The sequence below is a fragment of the Hypomesus nipponensis genome, chromosome 27 (genome assembly GCF_054491055.1).
Source record: "Hypomesus nipponensis isolate SF chromosome 27, ASM5449105v1, whole genome shotgun sequence".
Taxonomy (NCBI): Eukaryota; Metazoa; Chordata; class Actinopteri; order Osmeriformes; family Osmeridae; genus Hypomesus; species Hypomesus nipponensis.
Genome location: NC_140387.1, coordinates 7,278,469 through 7,300,877, shown reverse-complemented (window position 1 = coordinate 7,300,877; position 22,409 = coordinate 7,278,469). Strand labels below are relative to the sequence as shown.

At 42.4% G+C, this 22,409-nt stretch overlaps 2 protein-coding genes across 4 annotated transcripts; one reads left to right on the top strand and one right to left on the bottom strand.

The window, feature by feature from the left end:
* Window positions 1–101: 101 nt before the first annotated feature.
* Window positions 102–16,002, bottom strand: scarb2b (scavenger receptor class B, member 2b). Of its 2 annotated transcripts, XM_084693888.1 has the most exons (13): window positions 15,566–16,002; window positions 9,791–9,948; window positions 8,862–9,009; window positions 8,571–8,762; window positions 8,096–8,187; window positions 7,358–7,477; window positions 5,108–5,286; window positions 3,344–3,462; window positions 3,055–3,128; window positions 2,881–2,932; window positions 2,614–2,766; window positions 2,033–2,077; window positions 102–1,843 (listed from the first exon to the last, which is right to left on the bottom strand). In XM_084693888.1, exons 1-13 carry the CDS (start codon window positions 15,686–15,688, stop codon window positions 1,721–1,723), a joined length of 1,578 nt encoding a protein of 525 aa, XP_084550014.1. In that variant the 5' UTR covers window positions 15,689–16,002; the 3' UTR covers window positions 102–1,720. The 2 variants fall into 2 exon arrangements, with proteins under 2 accessions (XP_084550014.1, XP_084550015.1); XM_084693889.1 differs by lacking the exon at window positions 2,033–2,077.
* A 3,592-nt stretch (window positions 16,003–19,594) lies between these two features.
* On the top strand, window positions 19,595–22,325 carry LOC146220686 (liver-expressed antimicrobial peptide 2). 2 transcript variants are annotated; one of them, XM_084693752.1, is made up of 3 exons: window positions 19,595–19,772; window positions 21,930–22,075; window positions 22,221–22,325. In XM_084693752.1, the coding sequence occupies exons 1-3, from the start codon at window positions 19,725–19,727 to the stop codon at window positions 22,255–22,257; spliced, it is 231 nt and encodes a 76-aa protein (XP_084549878.1). In that variant the 5' UTR covers window positions 19,595–19,724; the 3' UTR covers window positions 22,258–22,325. The 2 variants fall into 2 exon arrangements, with proteins under 2 accessions (XP_084549878.1, XP_084549879.1); XM_084693753.1 differs by lacking the exon at window positions 19,595–19,772 and adding an exon at window positions 20,614–21,479.
* The last annotated feature ends 84 nt before the right edge of the window (window positions 22,326–22,409 follow it).

The following is a 22,409-nucleotide window of genomic DNA, read 5'->3' as shown; positions in this document are numbered from 1 at the left end:
ATTCATTGACTATTCATATTCTTCAATGCAACACTGAGCAACAACGTGCACGCCATCTTGTTAGATGGTGGTGAAAACAATGCACAGTTGGATTGGCTCCCTCTGGACACTTGTTCTACAGGCATTTTAATATGAAATGATACAATAGGACAGGAAATGATACAATCCGATACGTCAGAGGAGTAACATGATTTTGACAGTGCAATGTGCTTTCATTCAAGCAGACCTCATAGCAGACCACAAGTTGACAGATAACAGGGACATGCTAGGACCACAGCAGTCAAGCTGTTGCACCCAGGACCTTGTTAGTCTACTTGCAACATACAAGACTGAGTTAATACACCATGTAAAATACTGTAGGAAATAGCAACAATCTTATCCTAGAGTTGTTCCCCTCACAAAATATCCGAAAGCCACAAAAATACAAAATATCTGCATTTTGTAATATCTACATCTTTCAGGCATAATACACAATTATTTAACAATTCCCCTTAAACACCCAAAAGCAACAGCAGCAACAGCAATGCAGATACAATTTAACATCTGATACATTAACACAAACGATCTTAGTTGACATTGGCATGCTAACATACCTAAAACTTAAATGTAGGACATAATCCATTGGTATTTAGTAATACTGTATTGGTAAAGGACTAATGACTTATACTTCTCAATGCATTTCGACACAATCTATTATTTTGCAGTGTAGGCCTTGAGAGAAGTTGACCACATCATGGCACCAACAAGCGTCAAGCTCAAGAGTCACAAATCTTGTTCACACATTGAATTTATATTTTTGTGTGTGTGAAAAAAGAGTAAATTCTCAGTTAAATCAGGTGAATGTATGCATCTCAAACTCATGATATGCACTAGGAAGTCTTTCAGAACCTCTTCACAAAAAGGAATATTTTGACCATTAAGATGTTACTTCAATATACACATCCAGTCCACCCCAAAAAAGTGATAAAACAAAAAGGAGGGCATTTAAAAAAAATAAAAAATAAACACAACTAAATATATATATTTATATTTTGATAGCACTTTGGAATTCTGCACATTTTATTCAGGCTCAGTTACTCAAGAGGAAACCCTCCATAACATTTTTATCCAAAAGAAAAAAAGTGTTTTAAGTATACATGCTTACAATTGTTCATCTAACTCATAGCAGAGTGTCCTGTCCCCTGAGAATGGCATTATACCAGTATTGCGCTCGCAGTTTATGGAGTAGGGATGCACAGTCATTCGACTAACCATACTGTACATGGTCCCTGAGAGCCACTGGGTATTCAGGCATTCAATCCAGCTTTGTACTGTACTTCCATTAACACTGAAACACTGCCATTTATGGTCCTTAATCCATGACTTTTTCTTCCATGATACATTGATAAATGATCTAACAGCACACACACACAGCACAGGCATCGAGTGGTTTCACCTTTTGAGATGATCTGAAACAGCACGTCAGAGGCCTGGGCATATTTCGACAGTTGAGAACAATGGTGTGACTAGTACTGTATACTATATAATCCAGCCTTCAACAACAGCATGAATGCAAGTTTAGGTTCACAAATTGGCTGTTGGGGATTAACATCAATTAACCCAATATTGGGGAGCCTACATCGATGTGTATAAAGGGGGTAATTCTTGATACTCTACAGTCTATGATGCTTTTCTGAACCCCAGTCTGTCTCAACACCCCCCCCCCCCACCCTCCCACTCCTCAAGACTGTGGGTCAATGGGAGTCAGGCCAATGTATGTGCCATTCTTTGATTGGTTATCCAGCGGTTCTCCATCCTTATGGCTGACGGGAGAATATGCCGTGTCCTCCTTGGTGATGGTGGTCTATAAAACATGGGAGGGGTTGGAGTGGCATGTTAGATGGTCACGTTTGTAAAGTATTCAGAGCAGACTTGTTGTGCTTATTATTCGAGGACGGATGGTGACAATCAAATTTAATGCCTCTCGAATTGCACAAGATGACATGTTTAAGAGAATGGAGGAAATTAATAGATTTGAAATATTCAGACTTACAGCACAATAGAGCACCTCAGTAAAAGCCATGCGTTTCACGTAATTCTGCATAGGGACACGCGGTGAAGAAGCAAGCACATGCTGTTAGTGTGAGCTTGAGAAGATTAGCTGACTGACACAGTACCATCAACTCATTGGTTTGCGTCAACATTACAAAAGTAAATAGTTTCTCACAAAGCACAGCCAATAGTAACATTGGCCATGTGTTATTGTAGCTGCTGCTAGTATTCAATGACTGTTAGCAATAAGCAGACAAGCATGTGAAATAGTGGGTAGTTCTACAATAACCCTAACCCCAAACACACAAAGAGAGTCCCTTCATCTGTTACCATGCCTGTTGGCATCTTCTGAGAAAGTCTGGTGAATAACTTCAAAGGTCACTGGGAACATTGCATGCCAGTATTTGTAGCTAAAGAAAGCACATGATGTTGGCCTGACCACAGGATTGGGGAAACCGTTTGTTGCACAATGTGAAGAGAAATGTTCTTCAAATTGGTCTTTTTCGTTTACACATTTTTCAAAACGTTTCTTTTTGTTGAGGACGTGCATGTACAGCGTATGCACTATACTTTGTACAGTACCTTCTGCTTGCGGGCACGGATCATGAGAAGGATGAAAACCAACAGCATGATGGCCCCCATACCCACGATGATCAGCGGGAAGTTGGACACCAGCATAACGATGAGCAACAACTTGTGGAGCTTCGCTGCTGATGCATCATCAATTACAACGGTCTGAAAGAAGAAGGACGTGTTCTTAAACTGGGTCATCAGATATTGTATAAGGATGAACACATTTGGGTCAGTGGCCATTTAGGTTGCAATAGTTACACAATGGCATTCTTTTACCTCGTTGATGAACATGATGGGGAAGATGGTTTCATTTAGTAATTTGGTTTGCCTGTGAATGACAGGATGGCAGCTTGAATAGAAATAATCTGAGGCACACAAAGTCACCATACCTGAATATGGGAAAGTGCTGCAGCACTGTATGGTAATGTACGCATTAGTAGTATCACTTACGGGAAACCAGAGACTCGGCCGATAAGGATATTTATTTGTGCCCTCTTGTTGGCCCGAATAGGAACGCCAGTGGTCTAAAACAAGAAAATACAATTGAAACATGAATGTGGTACGCAACAAAGCCACAGCAGCTCATGTGTACACGAGCACACTAGGGGGCGCAATAGGGCATTCATTTAAAGCAGGCGCAATTGTGCCCTTGTGTGTGTTTTGTGGTGGTGGTCATAATCCAGATGGGATGGCCCGGCTGGATCGATAACCCTGAGTCAGTATAATCTAGATTCTGTACCGGGTTCAGGTCCAGGAAGGTTTGGTGATGCTCTCTCTTCGGAGACAGTCCGATAATGGCGTCAGCATACTTGGGATCACCCAAGTAAAAATGTGGGAAAGAGGCCACCACTGGAGCACCTGTAGGAGAGAGAACAAGAGAGTTACAGAGTGTGGTCAAGAGCTGAATAGACCATACATACAGGAATACAAGGAAAGTGAAACATGCAAGGTCACAAAGCCAATATTCAAGCACTTCCTGAACAAAACCTTCCAGGCTGTTTCAGTGTTACAAGTATTATCCACGGCAGTGTCCAGTTGCACTTTTTTGGTGTGAATTTTGGCCATGATGAGCCTTGTTGGCCCGCCAAACTCATGGTTGCACGTTACTTGACGATGCATGCTTGGTCATACGGCTGTTGCTATTTCCATTTCTTCTCATCGCCAGCTATCCCATAATGCTAGGGGAAGGCAATCACGTGACATTGTGCTGTTGGATACTGTCCTCCCAAGTGCAAGGTTGACACAATGTAGAGCTTTAAAAACACCCCTCCATTGCCACTCACATTACAGTACAACACATTTGAGTAATTTAGTGGCCTGAACCTGAAATGATCCTTTAACCATATGAATGGTAATTCCATGCTACTCTAATCCTGATCCATGTTCAAGCTGACCCTGAAGCACGCTCTCCTTTGTCCTAGTTGGCCAGCGGTGTCCTTGAGGGGGAGAGTAGATTTAATCTCAACTCTTCCCCAGACTGACAATCTCTCTTTCCCACCGCACAAATATGTACAGTACACAGAGTGCTACCGTCATGTCTGTTAAACCAATTCAGGACCTGGCTAACATTCTCTTGTCTTGTTAAGAGTTCCGTACATTGACAACCAAGGACGTTTCATAACCGATTTCCATTGATCTATGAGAATAGCAGGAAAAATCGACCTCTAAAAATAACATTGTGTTAAGATCATATGGTTTTTAATGGATGCTGCAGAGGGGCGTTGGAAGAAGTGGGACAGAGGTAATGCTTTTCCAACTCCTGTGTTTGCACTGTGAGGAACGGAATGAACCCTGACAGTCACCTGACAGGGAGGGGGAGAGAGTGTGTGTGTGTGTGTGTGTGTGTGTGCGCGTGCGAAAAGACATTGGCCGGGTTTCCCAGATTCGTTAAGAAGCTCTTAACGCCAAGAGCTTCTTAGGAACGTTCTAAGAGCGCTCTTAAAACGTTCCTAAGAAGCGCTCAGCCCAGCCATTGTTTTGAAGGTCACGACACGCGCACACGTCGATCCACACGTCACCAGCAACTACTTTCCCAACCTCATCACAGCATTCCCTTAAGACAGCCAAGGGGGTGTTGATTTGTTGCTGACAGCAGGAAATCGGTCCATCGTCATTCACCATGTTTACCGTTATAGGGCTTGAAGAAGCATGTTTTGAATTTGAACCAGAACCGTCGACGACCTAGTAATCCATAACAGAGTGCGTGTTAAACACTTGGGAGAGCATGAGAGAGGGCTGGGGAGATTTAAGCCAACCAGCGCATGTCAGGTGACAGGGCTTACCGCCATTTCAGCCAGTTGGCCAGCCATGGTCAGGTGACGTATTGGGGAAGTGTATAGCTGTATCACACGGGTGGTTGAGGGGGTTAGTAGAGGGCGGGAAAGGATTTAGGTGATAGGCTCAAATCATTTTGAGGCTCAAATCATTTTAAGGCTGAGGTAAATCTGGGGAAAAAGGTGTAAAACACTAACTCAAATTGAGAGCTGAGAGTAGAAAGGGTTACCTTTCCGACACACGCTGACTTTCAGGACCCCGGTTCCCAGACACTGTTTGGGAGTGACACAAAAGCCTTCGTTGGCCGGGTTGTCCTCCTTGCTGGCCAGGACGTCACGCGGGGGCGTGAAGCGGTACGCTGGGATGCCCTTGACCTCCACGTCCTTCTCAAACTCCATGAAGATCGACCTAGAGAATCAAAATCAACCCCTCAAAAGTTCTGCATTTACTCACAAGCCAATCCCCTCCCATCCCCCAAAAGAGCCATTTGAAAAAGTGTGGGTTTTCAAAGGATTAGTTCAAATGCCGTTCCATGTAGAGCGCTCCCTGGGAGATCCTTTTACAAGAGAACAATCAGAGTGTACAGCATCTGTACGTAAAGGGATTCCCTATGGTGGATCGTGTGAACCAACAAAAGACACAGTCCCATCCAACAGCTAGAAGGATCTCAGTCCTATCAGGCCACCTACATCCTAAATCCATAACGACCTCCGTCTCCACTACCACAAGTAAAGACGACAGATGATAGCGCCACGTTGGTCTTGGCTCCCAACTCTCGCTCTGCCACAGCCTAAGATACCCTGGCAGCCAGCTATTTCATCAGTTTTGGCAGCTGGATGCTCACCACGAGATGGCTTGTGGAGCATTCGTGTTGCGCTTGTGAACCAGGACACCTGCCTCCACTCTTCAACACAGGGGTCATAACCTCAACTGGTGTCCCAGCTATGCATCAGGGCCTACAAGGTCACCTGTATGCATTCTGGTTCCTCTAGTATAGTTCAACCTGTCTAAACATTATTGACGGGCTGTTCAGCTTGTACTGCATTTCAACTTGAATTGGTTATAATTATAATTTGCAGATATATAATTTGTTCCTGACTACTTCTTGTTTTTCCTTTTCATATCCCTCCTTTCTGAACCGTGAAAGACAACAAAATATCAGCACTTCAGGAGACTGAAAAAAAAAGAAAAGAAAAGGTGTACAAAGTTTAAAGTGAATCACTACAACACTTTCTATTGAAATTGCTACCTAAATAAAACAAGTAAAAGGAAGCAGGGAGGGGTCCCTTCAATTATGTTAACCCAGATGATCCAGGGTAGGAGGAAGTAGGGGAAAGTTTGAGACAAAAACCTTTAAGGGAAGCTTGACAGGAGTCCAAGCCCTTGTCCAGAGGATGCCACTGACAGATTCTTTCCACTCCCAACAAGGGGAGGGGGTGTAGAGGGGGGTGTAGGTTCGTCTTAGTTTTTTAGGTCAAGGTTCCCCCCCGACAAAATAGGATCATTTATAAAATTGGACAACAAGAACACAACGCCTCGAGTTAAAGTCACATCATTGTTTTCTTGTGTCTAAGAACATTGTGGCATTGGCTACCTTGTTCTGCCGAGGATATCCTTGTCGGGGCCCAACTAGACCACTTCTGACCAGACAAAAAACTGGTTTAAACCAAAAACAGTACTGTCTGTATTATCGTAGTCATGTTGAGATTTCTGGTTGATTGCAAAACCTGTCTGAGCAGACCTATTTCATCCAAGTTTAGAACAAAAAACTAAAAAAAAACTGTATACTTATGTGCCAAATACTTGAGAAAGACATTTCTCGTTACAAGAATTCATAAGTGACGCTGTCCAGATGCTGGCTTTTTCAGTTCTTAGTCCCACCCCAAAAATGCCTTACAAACCATTGCCCCTTTACAATGTTTTAAGCATCACCCAATAGTGTATTGATAGATATGATGTCTTTATAAGACACATGTCAACTGGTTAATGTACTGTTCACCTTACACTCCACGACACATTTGATGGACATATGACAGATGCCGTCAATGTCTCCATATTCTCCTTTGCATTCAGGCTCTCTTAACGTTTTTCTTACGGTCATAATATTTATAGTCTTCTTGTGTCAGCCCCCCCACCCCCCTCCCGAGTAGCTGTGTATTGGGGCCACAGAGGGTGACCCGTGATCCTGTTTGCAAGTGATCAGGATGTTGTGATAAGGATCTCACAATTCCAGAGGTGTGGACATTACTCCCATGGCAGCCATGAAAGCCTTTCCTTCCCCACTCCCTGCCGAGTCCAGACCTCCCATCTCCAAAATAGAACCAGAGTATTACCACATACACTTCCTTACCAGGTGATAGGTCACACATATGGGAACCTAGGATATTTCTAAGAGAAACGCCCCCCAAAAAACAACTCGAGCGAGTGCTCATACGAGGAAGCGGTGTGGTGGAGTGATGCGTGATGGGATGCCGGGTACCTGCACAGGTCGGAGGTGAACACGTAGAGGCGCTCCTCCTTGGACAGGAGGGGATGGAACGCGCTGCCGTCGGAGCCGTTGATGGAGTTGCTCTGCTCGGACGTCCAGAACGACAGCTTGCTGCAGTGCGATTCACACACAATAAAGTACTGAGACAAGCATTCCCAGGGTATCTCCATTCAACCCTCTCACATTTACATTTAGTCATTGAGCAGACGCTCTTATCCAGAGCGACTTACAGTAAGTACAGGGACATTCCCCTGAGGCAAGTAGGGGGAAGTGCCTTGCCCAAGGACACAATGTCATTTGGCACAGCCAGGAATTGAACCAGCAACCTTCTGATTAATATCGCGATTAACTGCTCAGCCACCTGACTCCCAGGTGGCTTAGAATCGAGCCTTCATGCAAGACATTAAATAAAGTCAGCCAAGGGCCAACAAAACAGTTGGTATGGGGGGAGGAATTGAAAGACTTCCAATAGCAATGGGTAGTAACAAGATGTTCCCAGCCAACGCTCCCAGTACTTGGTATGGGGCCCAGACAGAGAGACAGGCAGACAGGCTTTGGGGAGCGTAAGAGCTGTTGATCAATATTTCCTCTGAATGGGTAGAGGTCACAGCATGCGTCTCTGCATGCAGTGAGTGTGTGTGAGGCTGTGTTCTGATGATGAATGCGGTATGGTTTGATATGCATGTGTTATAATACAGACGCAAAATGGCAGCGGGCGTGTGATGTTACCTTTCTCCCCTCCAGGAGTGGACCCTGCCATAGTCCAGATGATTGTGCTCTCCAGTGTGGTACACAAATTCTCCGTCGTTGGTGCCATTTTTCTGAAGAAATATCCAGAAAAACACACTTAATAAGGAGCTGTAGATATGTCCTTTTTTTGTATTTAAATAATTTTGGGGAAGCAATGCCTGAATGAGCTTTGTCATGACCTTCTTATTCCACCCACCAACAAAACAAAAAAAAAAACCCACAATTACCAAAAGATTTAAATGAAAAGATTTGACGTTTAAAAACCAACATCTGCACCTATGAATACCAGTTTTCAAAAAAAGAGTTCACATTCAAGTTTAGATTACATTCATTTGCTATGGTTCAATCTGAATGTTTAACAAATAAATACTCATCCTATGCGAGTATTTCGTCATCCGTACAAAAAGGTTCAAGTTCACACAAATACGTGAACGGGACCTTGAGTGCCGCCTACCTTGTACATGAGGCCAAAGTACTCCTCCACTTCAGGTTTGCTCTTCTTGACATTCACCAGCAGGGGGTCCAAGTAGCCCCACAGAAGCTCGTTGACCGTGCGGTTGGTGATGATGCCACTATTGACGCTTTTCATCATGACTGAGGCGGCGATGCTCTTAAAGAAGCTGTCCCTCACCTTCTCCATCACCGCCTGGAGGAGAGGGGATGGGGGTCTGGTCAGGACTGATATTGGGGGTAGGATGGACACACGCACACCATTCACAACTGGGTGACTTTGGGGGTTACTCACAACATTTGGGATATTGATGGTGGTGATTATATCTTTTGCCGGGTCACCGACTGACTCTTTTGGCAAAAACACAAAAGTCTTGGGGTTGAAGGCAGATACCATGGTTCCATTCTCTACGAAGGTCACGTTGGCCTTTGGCCTGTACTCCCTGAGAACATGGGTGGCACAAGGATAGATACATTTTGAAAGATAATCAATTTTTTGAGGTTTTTTTCTTATCTTGAAAAGTAGTGGTTGGTAGCTTTGGCTACACAGTGAAACCAAATTCCCTGCCGGGATTGTAGTTTTCTATAAGAATCTTAAATAAGTCTTGGTTGTACTCTCACGTAACTTTAAAATTCACAAAGCATTTGTTTACATGAATTTAATATTTATTTCATTTAAATCAAGTTTGGGTCATGAAGGACCTTTCATCCTCACAAACTTTGGCAGCAGTCAGACTATTTGTTTTTGCCATGGACTTTAATATTTATTTAAGAGCATTCAAGGTTTTTCTTACACAACAGATGGAACCCTTTTCGGGTCTCCTTGGTTCCATATAGAAACACTTAAGTCACACCAATGTGTTCTGTCTGGAAAAGGGGGTCTGTTCTGTACCTCCAACATTTTCTTTGAGGGTTCTATCGCTGTACATCCTTTCAGATAACACTTGTTCAGTCTACAGGTGAATCAATATCTACTTCTACCAGTCTGCACGATGCCACTGTAGACTAGTCTAGTGCACACGACACGCATTAAGACACAGAAAAAGACAGATGATTTATACAGATTCTTGAATATTTGCAGTCAAAACCCATGATTTCAACTACATTTCACTCAATACACGCATTTATTAAAATAATTTCAAAACCTGCGTTGAATGAGAATTATATTAATTAGAAAAGGAGGCTTTCGCCTCTTGTGGGACATGCCATGGTTGTCAATAGTACCTGTAAGTGTAGGGTCCAATTTGCTGCACTACAGGTTTGGCTCCAGCTAGGAACTCATCCGCATTGGTGAGGTTGAAGAAGAAGTACTGCATAAACACAGGCGGAGGAGGGCTCTTCCATGTCTCGAATGTCCGGCTTCCCTCCGTCAATGTGATCTCCTGAAGAAAACACAAGAAACCAGCCCCATTACTATCTAGTCTAGGTGGTGTCTGTGTTTTTGTGGTTTATTGTATTGGTTGTCCTATCTTTGAGTGATGATAACCACATCATTATCACAGATAAGTTGTCCGAGCTGTGGTTAATCAGCAATTGTCATAGTTTTAATCTAATTTTCTTGACCATACAGATGACAGTTAATCTGGTTACTTTTGTCTTTTTAACCATTTTAGGAGAAGAACGCCAAGCTCTCTGAACCATACTACCATAGCTCCACAAAAACACACCGGGAGAGAAAACATCTTGGAACGTGTGGGGAAGGAGGAGGTGGGCTGAGCATACATGAATGGTACTGGAGAGACCCTTTGTCAGTGCAGGGTAACCCATGGAAACCAGTCCTGGAGCAGACATGTCATGTGATCTGCAAGGATTTCAGCAGTCCATTAGGCACTGCCGTGACCCCCCAACACTGAGTGCATTCCTGAAGATTGAGCACTGAGTGGCCAGGCAACGCAACCACACGGTATCTCCCTACACCAAAATTAATAATCCCAGTGCCATAAAATTACAACAGACACAAGGCAAAGTTTGTTAGCCAAAAGAGCGGCATCCAAGGTCTCGAGGGGAAATCATTCATTTGGGCCGGGAGTTGTTAAGTAGACCAAGGAGGGTACAATTGATGCCCCTTCTACTCTTTTGCAAGTGAGGACTGTGTGAATGTCATCTTGGCAGGAGGGAGAATGTGGTCCTGTAAAGTTCTCAAACCAATGCCTGCACTATACATAAAGGCTGCAGGGTAGCATCATGTGTTTGGTTTATATGCCCTAGTGCAGGGGTTTTCAAAGTGTGGGGCGCGCCTCCCCTGGGGCGTGCCAAAGAGTTTTAGGGGAGGCGGCAAATTTAATTTAATTTTTATTATAGAAAAAAATAAAAAACATGCTTTCTGGAATAATTTGGTAGATGTATGGAATATACATATTTTGATGTCATTTAATCACTCTCAGTCCGGACAGCATGTGAAGTAGCCCCAAATGTAATTTTTTTTATCTTGAAACTAGGTGTGACATATAAGTTTTTGTATCATGCTTCAACAGTCTGTCAAAATAAATGATATCAGTGAACGTTGCTAGCTGTAACTGTCTGGGTGGGTGTGGGTCTGATAGTCCCCGCTGAGTGACAGTCAGTGACAGCGGGAAGAGACTAGAGGAGAAATGGCAGAATGTAGGCAAAAACTGTTAATTATAGATTTTTCCAAAAGAGTAAAGAATCTATCAAAGAAACTTTGGAAATTACCTTTTGATTTATGATATATAATTGGATTTATCACCTATAGTCATAATAACAATGAGTCTAACGTTGAGTTTCTATTACTCAAGACTTTTGAGTCGTTTGCACTTGAATCCAAAGTTTTTGGCTTAAGCGCTGCATTTGCTCACATGTTGATGTCCCGAGCTGAGGTCAAATGAGCCTTGTCAAGGTCATGATGGGATTGGGCAAAGTGGATCCGCACATCTTTGGGTCCTGAGATGGACAACTTTGCACAAAAAAACAAAACTTGCAGATTTAAGACAGGGCTCGCAAGTTTGGCTTGAGATTACCAAACCCGTCAATGTTTTGTGTACCAAAATCAGGGGGGAGGTTCTGTTCCGTTTCTGATTGGCTGGTAGGTTGCATTTATTGTAATCTTGTACAACTCAAGACAGCTCAACTCGGCAGGAAACGCATGTCCTTATGCCTGCGCCTCGTCCATTTATTGTATAGGCCTATAGCGATAACAAGTTATCTCTTCAGGGTTTCCTGCCGATGTCTTTTGCAGAGAAGGGAGAACAGGACAACGGCAGATATCACAATTTCTCTTTTCTGACAACGTAGTTAAGGCGGCAGGCGTGTCGCATGTGTTGCTTAGGCGGCCGCCTTAACTGGAAAAGTGCAGCGGGAAACCCTGCCCTTACTTCTCAGCATGAGAAATACAAGATGTTGCTGTGTTAATGAAAAGTTAATTATTTGTGACACCACATCTTATCTGAGACGGTCACCAACATTCCCGTTAAGTGCTCTCATGCAGGACCATGATATTAAAAGCTCTGCAGAAACATTTTTTAGTTTTACACTAACTGTTGCTTAAGTGACCAACAGTCAGCCAAACTATGGGGCAGCCAAACCCCTCAACCCAGTTACTCAATAAGCTGGTATGAAAGAGGCTTAGCACACAAAAACACCAAACTGCTGAGGTGTCTCGGGAGGTATGAGCTCCCACCAGGAGCTATGACGGACCTGCATGACCCACACCGAGGAAAGCAAAACGAGAACTAGAGGCCAAGCAGGGGGGTGTTGTGTCAGAGGTCATGAACACACGCCTTAAATGCTGTGCTCCTTGTACATCTTCAGTCATGTGGGATGACGCATTTATCTTTGTGATGCAATTTCTTGTAATTATATTGGTTTTCATAAATGTATTATGAATAATCTTACTTTAGAAATGGCTTTTGATGGAGGAAAAAGCCAAGTATTGTTGGCTTTTTCAGTTGTAGTTGTACAGGGTATTTGGTGCACCACTTAATCAGAGGAGCACTATTTAATAGTGACCGTATTTAGCAACTAAGAGGCTGAACAAACATTTCACCACCTGAAATTTGTAAGAATGGGCATCCAACCCTGCCCTACATGGTTACACAAAGCTTCAGTAAGATGTAGAAGTTATATACAAGTTGCTGAGCACTACATACAGAGAAACTAACCATGAATGACGTAACGCTACTCTAAAAGACACCTGAGACTAAACATTTACTGTGCGTGTTAAAGAATATAACTTGTCAAAAAATGTTTCGTTTTTGTCTGGGTTAAGAGGAGGGATGGATGAGGGCGAAGGGAGCTTGTCAGGATATGCCTCGGGAGTACAATCACCCCGGTCTTCAACATACAACTGACACTGGCCAAAGGTCCAAAGGGGTTTGGGAGTGGTTTCTGACATGCAGCAACCAGACAAACTAAAGCCTGTGAGTAAACTTGAACTGTAGAGCTAACCAAGGTCAAAACAGGTCATTTAACTTCCTCCCCTTAGGACTAGTAGTCACTGGGTCAGTAGGAACACAATGCAATCATTTCTCCTTTTAGGATACTAGTGCAGCAGTTGGCGGGACCCATGGCGGCTAACGCTATTGTAGTGCCCATTGGATGCTTGCGAGATCAGCGGTCCCATCGCTTACTGCACCTGAACGCATATCCGAACCGTTCGTTTTAAAAAGGACTTGAGACACCCCCAAGTCCTTGGGTCCTGAACACCAGCCACTTCAACTTCATACAGTATCCGGTTCTTGAGATAATTGAGCCACAACCACATGCATCACAGAAAGACAGGGATTCCTACCTTTATGGTTAAGAAGATGATCCTAGCTACAGCTTTGGGGCCAAAGGGATACCAGATCAAATCAAGCCAGAGGTTAGGGGGCAGAATCATGCCTGTAGTTATGTGAGGTTTGTATGACTAAATAACTTCACTCCCTTCTTTGCTGAGTGACACTTGCTGCCTATGGTGTGATCAACCAGAAGTGCCAAAATATTGGGAAGTTGAAATTATCTAGTACAATATGACTATACTCCACTACACAGAAACTGAACAAAGTCTGTATGTGCATTGGCTCTTTAAACCTTCTCAGTTCCCCCACACGCCACACCTGCCAAACGGATCATGTGATCCGCTCTCGCAGCTGTTTACAAAAGGGATCCAGCGAGCTCTCACCAAGTCCTCCCGAAAACGCTTTTCACCACAAACTCAAAACATGTCTTTGCAGACTCAGTCAAAAAGTATCTTCACCCTATTCCAATACTTTTGCAGTTATTTCAGGCCAATTTCATATCGATGTTGGATATGAAAAGCCTGCCAACCTCAATGTAGATGGGTCTAAAGTGCAACTCCATAAACCAAGACTGTATTAGTTTTACAGCAGTCTTAATTACACAGGGTGGGAAGTGTGTTGGCAACAAACCAGGAGTAGTAATGTTGTAACAATAGCAGTTAACTGATCTTACAGAGGCTTCTGTATACAGAAGGGGGTGTAAGACAACATAGCAACCAAACATAGCTTGGTGGTTACTATGCCATGTGCTTAATCACTGTGACTGCATACGACGGCTGTTTCTGAAGGACGGGTTGAGCCAAACAGCCCAGCAAACACAGGCTGGGCAATTCCTGAATATTCATTTTGCATCGAGAACCAATGTAACGGCGTAATGCATTAAGGAAAATGGAGGAGCATGTAATGCATTATATTTTACAGTGTAGCCGACATCCTGTACTCCCCCTCTCCACATGTCTTGTGCTCTTTGAACATGAATCTCTCTCGCCCACACCCCAAACCCCACCTGAGCAGAGGGCAAGAGAGTTCAAGCCTCAGCGGGATCTTTCTCCCCGTCCGAAGGACCACGGGAAGAGACATCAATCACTGGATCCGTGAACTTCCACTGTTGAAATTGGCATCTTGATCCTATCAGTAGTAGCAGCTTATTCAATCTGGCTGCACTGTCTTGTGTGTTATTGCCTTTACCATGTTATTGCCTTTGCCCGGTCCTTGCCTGCCCTTGGGCGGAGGCCCTACTTTGGGTGGGGCGAGAACCCCATAGTCATGTAGCTTTTATGAACCGTTATTCTTAGCTGTGTGGGACTCTGCCTCTTTCATCCAACTGTGAGGCAGCATGCATAATGACGTGGTAAAACAAAAACAAACCACTGAGTTATTTGTTGAATAAACATTAACATTTTTGTTGAGAAAAACATAGTACATTGCATACAGTCTATGTTGAAAGTCAAAGACAAACTTGTTCAGGTACCTTTTTTAAATGTACTAGCCTATAGTATGCAATATGTCAAATGTTGCAATACTATCCAATGGATGGACCATCTAGCTACAACATGTTAAAGATGACTTGATCATGCTGGTAGATAATCTGTAACATTATCCTGGGATGCCAGACTCCCAGTCAGAAATATAGCTCTTCCACATAGGCTACTAGAAGCAGACTAGTTCACTAAGACTAGAGATTCATGAGTTGCTCCAGAAACCACAATGGTGCTATGCACACGTTGTAAATTTCCTCTTTTCTTCATTTCCTGTTCTTTCTGGCTCCATTTATACATTTATTTGCTGGTTTACTCTTTACCCACATAGATGTACACTTAAACAAGGACATTTCTGAAACTGAAAAAGCGTGCATGCTTTTTCCACAGTAGTTTGCCAACAGTGCCAAAGGCAGAGTAGGGTCCCTTCCTTCAAGAACAGCTTTGTATAAAACACAATTACATCCTTGTCATTAACATGGCGCTTTCAATAACAAACGCGTTCGAAGTGTGATGTTGAACAGACTAGTCTGGTCTGCGATGTGAAAATGTCTCAGACATTACAGTAACTATCATTTTCTTTGCACTTAACATCACTGTTCAACTCGTTCTCCTTCTGCCACGTGCAGATCAAGATCAAAAGCTTATTCATAATTTCATGCACTTGTAGGTTGATGAAAGGGCTTATTAGTGTGGTATTTAAAATTAAGAGTTACATTCAAGGATATTTGCTACTTTCTCCAAAAAGATAAAATGCTACATGATGGGTTACATGCGTAACTTACCCTTTTTAAACGGTTGTGGATTAGCGTTGGAAATACTTGGGCAACAACCAAACCAATCCCAATAATCAGCAGGTGCGCACAGACAATCCCCACTGCATATATTGCACAAGATCTCCGTGTCATGATGGTGAGCTCGACAAAACGGTGCGTTGAAGTAGCGAAGGATGAGTGGAACTGTTAGGAGCTCTGGCTTCCTCAAATGTCTTCAGTGTCCAAACATTGAAAAGTTAAACTTAGTTAAAAAAAAAGTTGGACTGTTAAAAAGAAAACACTTGTGCTTTTGCTAACAATTTTTTGTAGTGTTCTAAGACAATTTTTTACAAATTGTAAAAACGTTGAATTGCAAAAAGAAACTGGCGTTCAGTTCCAAGGCTTCAGGTTAATGATGAACACACGTAAACACGTCAGAGACACAAAGTCTGTTGGTTGTAAGAAGTTATGAATGTGCGGTGCATGCAACCCGGTATTTGTAGCTGGCTAGAGGTCACACGAATGCCCTTTCTGTGCTAAGCGAATGTTGATTGGTTCACAATTCAACGACTCGGTAGCACGTGCGTCTGCTTGGTTACATTTGAACGCTTTGTTATCATTTATCCTACATACTTTGTATAGTTAGCCTTTCTGAGACTAAAAGAACATCTAGAATTCAGTCGGGAACAGGTGTGAATTTTCTTCACACTAGACAATTTGAATAGGATTTAATTGAATTTACGATATAGTGTATTGGTACGATTTAACACGAGTGATTTACAGGGCTGCCAACTTTTCCAAAAACCTTGGCGTGATGATTTGGTAGCGCAAAACACGGACTCGCGGGGCTTATTGCTTTTCTAAAACTGTTACTGAAAGGCTATGCTGGATTTTACAACTGCATGGAACGCGATATAGCCGATATATGTCAAGGATGGGAACCGGTTTTAGAAAGCCGTGTTTTCTGAATCCTCCACTACAAAGTATAGCTCTTCCGTCATTGTGACCGTGAGAGTTGGCAGCTCTGATTTAATGATTTATACCCACAGGATGTCTTCTGAGTTAGAGCTAGGGACAGGTGCTGATTTTATGGTGCTGACCGATGTTTGTTGAGTCTATGGACCTATACTGTATGTAAGACAGACCTGAATAGTAGTGAATATGTGTAAAAACAATCAAAACAGGTGCGAATGACCATGGTCTTTGTATGGCGTAAGATTTGTCAAAAGTAGTGAGCGCGTAAAACATGCTCGCCAGCAGATTATATTATTTCTCACGCGCAAATGTATACTTTCAACTCGAAACATATAAGTAGCCTTCTCGCGCACAAATTCAATAACTGAGAATTGTACAGGCATGCGCAATGAAATAGTGCTCGCTCGCAGTGGTTTTTGCTCACTGAGCTGCCCGCTCGAGTCTTAACTACATGACTTTTTTACATGACTACATGGCGAAAATTAAGAGAGCACTTACTTATATCTTGCAGGTGAAAAGTTAATATCTGCGCCTGTATGGAGTCAAACAAGGGATAGTATTTTGCATCTGTAAAACAGTTTTGCATCTGTAGAAATATATTTTTTGTATCTGTAAAACAGTTTTGCATCTGTAGAAATATTTTTTGTATCTGTAAAAAGTTTTGTATCTGTAGAAATATTTTGTGTATGTGTGAAAAGTTTTGTACATGGGCCAAATTATTTTTGACCAACACTTTTTTTTTACAGATGCAAAGCTTTTTTTACAGATGTAAAACCTTTTTACAGATATTGTTTCCCTCATTTAACTCGCCTGTGAAATAATCTATGCGCTCACGACTTTTTACGTAAATCTGACGCCATATATTTGCTGAATTGACCATACAGTGTGAATTTATTAATGTAGAAATGTATGGGATTATTATAGACTATCAACAAAGGTATCACAGATACCTATCATTTTGCAAAAAAGTTATGAAAATGTTATCAGGTAATGTGGAAATCATTTCCACTTCTCTTTACAGTATATTTAACCGTAAATATCACGATACAGCTAAATGTGTTCCAAAAGCAAATTCAGTTGTATGAGTGAGAAAAAGTTAAGACGCCATCTAGTGGAACTGAGAACCCATTACTGTTTTATAATATAATTTAATTAATCAACTCCAATTATCCTATATTCACAACCAGTTTTAAGTCATACTTTTATTGAATGACAGCTTTGTACAGCGGTTCTCAGGCTCTCTAGGCCACTGAATTGGCTACAACCCCATCTCTTTTGGTCCAAAACAGTCAGACACAAGATATGTTTTAACTTCCTCCATCCTGTGGTTACACATTCTCTTTTCTGTATTCGAGTCCTTCCCCACTGCTCACTGTAGTTTCAATCTATCCAGCCATTGTATCACCAGTTATGAAGAAATTCAAGACAAAACATCAACGTGTCATTTAAAATGTTGTGAAATGATACAGAATTGCAAATTCTTGTGGTAGTTTAGCGACAACTGTGGTTCATTGTTGTTTCAGGTTTACAATATTGTGATGTGCATTCAATATCAGCCTGGAAACTGTTTTTCTGTGGAGATGACATGAAAAGCTTGCAGATTGTGCGTGCTATTGCTATTTAGACTCAGACAAGGTTACACAGATGTGCTTGGTGAGTAAAGAAAGTGTTTTGGTTAGCGGGTTGATAATATAAACAGTTTTAGTATGGGAATATCCGCTAAAACACTCAGCTTCTTATAGACACACATGCCGTGAGACAAGAAGTTTGGTTAATCTCAAGTATTTGTATGTTGTGTTGGAAACTCCACCTCATCTCCCAAAAGATACACCCATTCCTGGCTTGATAAAGTCTTCCTCTCCAAATCTGTTCTCAGGCAAGGTCACAAAAAAGCCTGACATGCATGGTACCATGGCATGTAGAGATCTTTGACAATTGTACTAATGTACACCAAATATTGGCAATGGACAGCCAACTAATTTTGGGAGGTTGAGGCTTTAGGAACACCTGTCTTATACTCCCAGTTCTCATGGAGTCACTTACCCATGCGTCCAAGACTCCACCTCAGAATTTTGGTATATATTTAATGTATACACAATACATTAAATATAAATTCATAATTTCTTCTTAATATGCTACAAGAATCCTGTAGGTGCAATATTTTACATTTAGTAGTCACTCTTATCCAGAGCGACTTACAGTAAGTACAGGGACATTCCCCCCGAGGCAAGTAGGGTGAAGTGCCTTGCCCAAGGACACAACGTCATTTGGCACAGCTGGTAATCGAACCAGCAACCTTCTGATTACTAGCCTGATTCCTTAACCACTCAGCCATCTTGTCTGTTTACTATTTGAGCTCTGTTCTTTCCTTGAGTTGACCTTGGTGCACACTTGGCTATGACATTATCCTGGCTCGGGGTCCCTAGTTGAGCCCATTGTTACTCCGCATGTGTGACTCGACTTAGTTGTTTGGATCTGATTTTCACTGACCTCCGTCCTACTGGATGTCTACACCCAAACTTTGAATAATAGTATGATCATCAAGATAAGTTGTATTTCCCATTTCAAAAACAACAACACCAATATCAATTTGCCTGGTTCCAGACAGGCTACTATAAGTAATTTAGTAACGTGTGGACAAGCACAGTTCACCAACAGCTGACTAACAAGTTGAAAGGCATGCATTACAACAAGTTTTGAAATACAAAATTAACGTATTGCGTTATACTACTAAGGTAGTTCATACATACATACCCCTCACTATTGGGTACTATAATTAAACCAACCACCAAGGAACACAACACCATTTTCCATGCCATTGCCTGGTTCCACTCTTTAATGTGCTGAGCTCGCCCGGCAGCCAATGCAACAGGAATGCCACTCAGTCAGCCTGCTCTCTGGAATCCCAAGCACGTTTGCCCTCCCTCCAAATGGATATAGAACTGGCATAAATAGCAGGTGTGTTGTCAAGTTTCAGTGGCCTGTTTGGTAACTGCTCATGTGAGTTCATTTAGAGTACTGTAGGTGTCTTGCGTGAGCCTCTGTGACCATGTCCTCAAATGCCATATCCCCCGCCGATTAGAAAATATGGGTAGCCTCCCATACGCCAAATAAACAGCAAATTACAAGTCGTTACAGAGATTACGGAGCCAGAAAATGTGTAGAAGATGAAACATTAACAAAGCAAATATCATTATTTCATAGGAAAAGATAGATGTGCAAGATATACAAGATAAATCAAGCAGGAAATGTTTGTTCCGGGGTAAGTTTTGCATTGGGGAGGCAATTTAGGAATCTGTGGCAAATCTGGCCACTGGGGAGGGGGGGGGGGGGGCTTGTAGTTTTTAGCAAAACTCTTTGATTGCACGGTTCTGAGATAACTGGAAATATTTGACAAGTTGGAGAAGAATACTGTTTTGATTTCTGGCACTCCAAACTGCATTGTTATCCATTTCCTTCTTCCCTGATCCGAGGTCCACTTGGCTAGATAATTCCTCAGCAGCAGCTACTGCTCTTGGCTTCGTCTGCATGATAAACAAGTATGTTTATCTCGCTAAAATAGTCCATAGGGGCCACAGGAAGAGCACCCCTTTATGTTTCTGGAGAATCACACTTGACTACTGGTAAAAAAGCCTTTGCTTTCATATTTTCAAGCAGCAGGCTACCAAGGTAGTTGTAGTGTTGAGCTAGTATTGTGTTGGGACTGATATGTTATTAAAGCAATTAACCACGAGAGGGGTATCAAATGATGATCATAAATCTAGAAATTGATGCTATTCAATATCCGTACGATTGGAGTGGATGAGCATTTCTACTTACACATAAGGATCCCTTCTAGTAAACTTGTTGTATCAGCCAGAAATGCATTTCAATGTTATTTAAGATTTTGGGGCATTTTTTCAGTTTGCAGAGGGTAGGCTACTGTTTGAATTGTAATTCCAGCTAATATACTGAAAAGAAAACGACGCAAGCACACCTCACAATTTCCCCAGAAATTGTACCCTCTCTAGGTCATTCTATGATGATTTATAGTATTATTAGCTGAGTTTTCAAATCATTTTGATACAGAAGAGTATCAAATTTAAACTCTCTAGATTGTGGATTTGGGGTTTGAGATGTGTTTAAGCATGGGGTTGAGAGGGCAGAGGTTTTTTTCATGCTGGTCTTTGGCATACCAATCTCTTGACAGCCGTAGCATCACAGCAGCTGGAGTTGACACTTGAGCCATCATTCAGTCACCACGTGATGCACCACAGCATAGTGACCCACTAAACAGGACAGAATGAGTTTCAAGCAGGTTGCACACCTTGGGCCTTGATTTAGTTTGAGAATCTGCAGTAAAGGTTGGATGTTATTGCAGTGTAAAAAAAAAATGAACATGAAATACACTTTTCTACTTCTTGAGTTGCAGCACAGAATATTTCTTTCAACAATGCAATAAACTTAAGGAGCACATGCCTGCAGTTTTCCAAGTCTTCAGGACATTGCCATCTAGTGAAATGAACTAAGAATTGCTGAATGATTCCTATATGGTCACCACGGCTGGTATCTTGAGTGTGCGTTTTCATTGTGTCTGAGCACATCGATGTGGGAAGGTGTCCACCGTCGTGGTGCAAAAGGTGGGTCACAATGACCCGAAGGCAGCACAAGGGTTAAAACTCTTCATGTTAAGCGCATAGAGCATACATTGGTTCATGCCAGCCAGACTTTGTTTTTCAGTTCAGCCTCCTACGTGGAGTCTGCCTCATTTCCCAGGGTAAAGTATTCATCAGACGGCCCAAGATTACCTTTTCCCCTTGTCAGACCTTATCTTCTGATAAGCACCACTAATATAAAGGCCTGGTACCACTGCACTTCCACTGGATATCCCTTAGAATCCTGACTCCTCTAAGATCCCCTCACCATGACTACAGCCCAGCACCAGTTCCTAGTATGGTTTGTTCTCCTGAGTCTGGTCTGCACCATTGAGGTAGGTCACTTCTGAAGCGAGGATAGAGCTTATCTTTGTTCTTTGTCTCTGAGATGCTGGCGTTCTACCTGGGAACAGGAGAGAAAACGGAAGTGTTGTTCACGTTCTTTTCTTCAGGCTGTATTTAATGATATCCGCTAAAGCGATCACTGTTAGTAGAGCTTGTTTAACTTGGTGCAGAAGAGTATCGATGTTATGTACAGTAGAGATGATGTCAGGCTCAGTATAGGAGGTGTCATGTATAGTAGAATATAGATGTTGTGTACAGTAGAGGTGTCTTGTACAGTTGAGATGTTATGTACAGTTGTCCTGTATCATAGAATATAGATGTTGTGTACAGTAGAGGGGTCATGTAAAGTAGGTGAGACGAGGTGTCAAGTGTAGTAGTTGAGATGTCATGGGCAGTAAGACTGTGAGGCTGACTGTAGGTTGTCCTGCTGGTCCATGCAGGTGCAGGCCGCTCCATTACTGGGGGAGTGGTCCACGGCTGGTCTCGTCCACCGGGCCAGACGTTCTTTGCTGTGGAGATGGAACACTCTGAAGCCTGTTGGAGCCAGCTGCAGGGAGCCCTCTGAGTGTGGAACCAAATACTGCAGGTAGATCATCTTGTGCCTGTAAAAATGGGCTGCAATATGGGCTTGTATTTAATGCATACTCAAAACATCATTCGAAACTTGTCATTTTGCAGATGCAAAGGTTCTAGAGACGTCCAATCGTGTAACATTCTGTTTGCTTCCACAGGAGAAATGTCTGCAGTTTTCACGTATTTTCCTGTTAAACATCTGCAAGCAATGGATCTCAAGGCTAATCACCCAGTATGGAATAAATATCATTTCAACCGAATAACTGGAGAACAATTACTGATTATGCATGAGCAGAGGAAGCGATGTCCAAAAATGAAACAGGAAAAATGCTACTTTCTGAAATGTC

What these genes read in the sequence shown, in the direction of transcription:
- LOC146220686 (XM_084693753.1), top strand. Translation starts at nt 21,414, where the DNA reads ATGACTACAGCCCAGCACCAGTTCCTAGTATGGTTTGTTCTCCTGAGT. An exon ending in GTCTGGTCTGCACCATTGAG is followed by an intron (nt 21,480 to 21,929) that starts GTAGGTCACTTC and finishes TGGTCCATGCAG; the next exon opens with GTGCAGGCCGCTCCATTACT. An exon ending in TGTGGAACCAAATACTGCAG is followed by an intron (nt 22,076 to 22,220) that starts GTAGATCATCTT and finishes TTGCTTCCACAG; the next exon opens with GAGAAATGTCTGCAGTTTTC.
- scarb2b (XM_084693888.1), bottom strand. Translation starts at nt 15,688, where the DNA reads ATGACACGGAGATCTTGTGCAATATATGCAGTGGGGATTGTCTGTGCG. An exon ending in TTCACCTCCGACCTGTGCAG is followed by an intron (nt 5,287 to 7,357) that starts GTACCCGGCATC and finishes TTGATTCTCTAG; the next exon opens with GTCGATCTTCATGGAGTTTG. An exon ending in AGTCAGCGTGTGTCGGAAAG is followed by an intron (nt 3,463 to 5,107) that starts GTAACCCTTTCT and finishes TCTCTCCTACAG; the next exon opens with GTGCTCCAGTGGTGGCCTCT.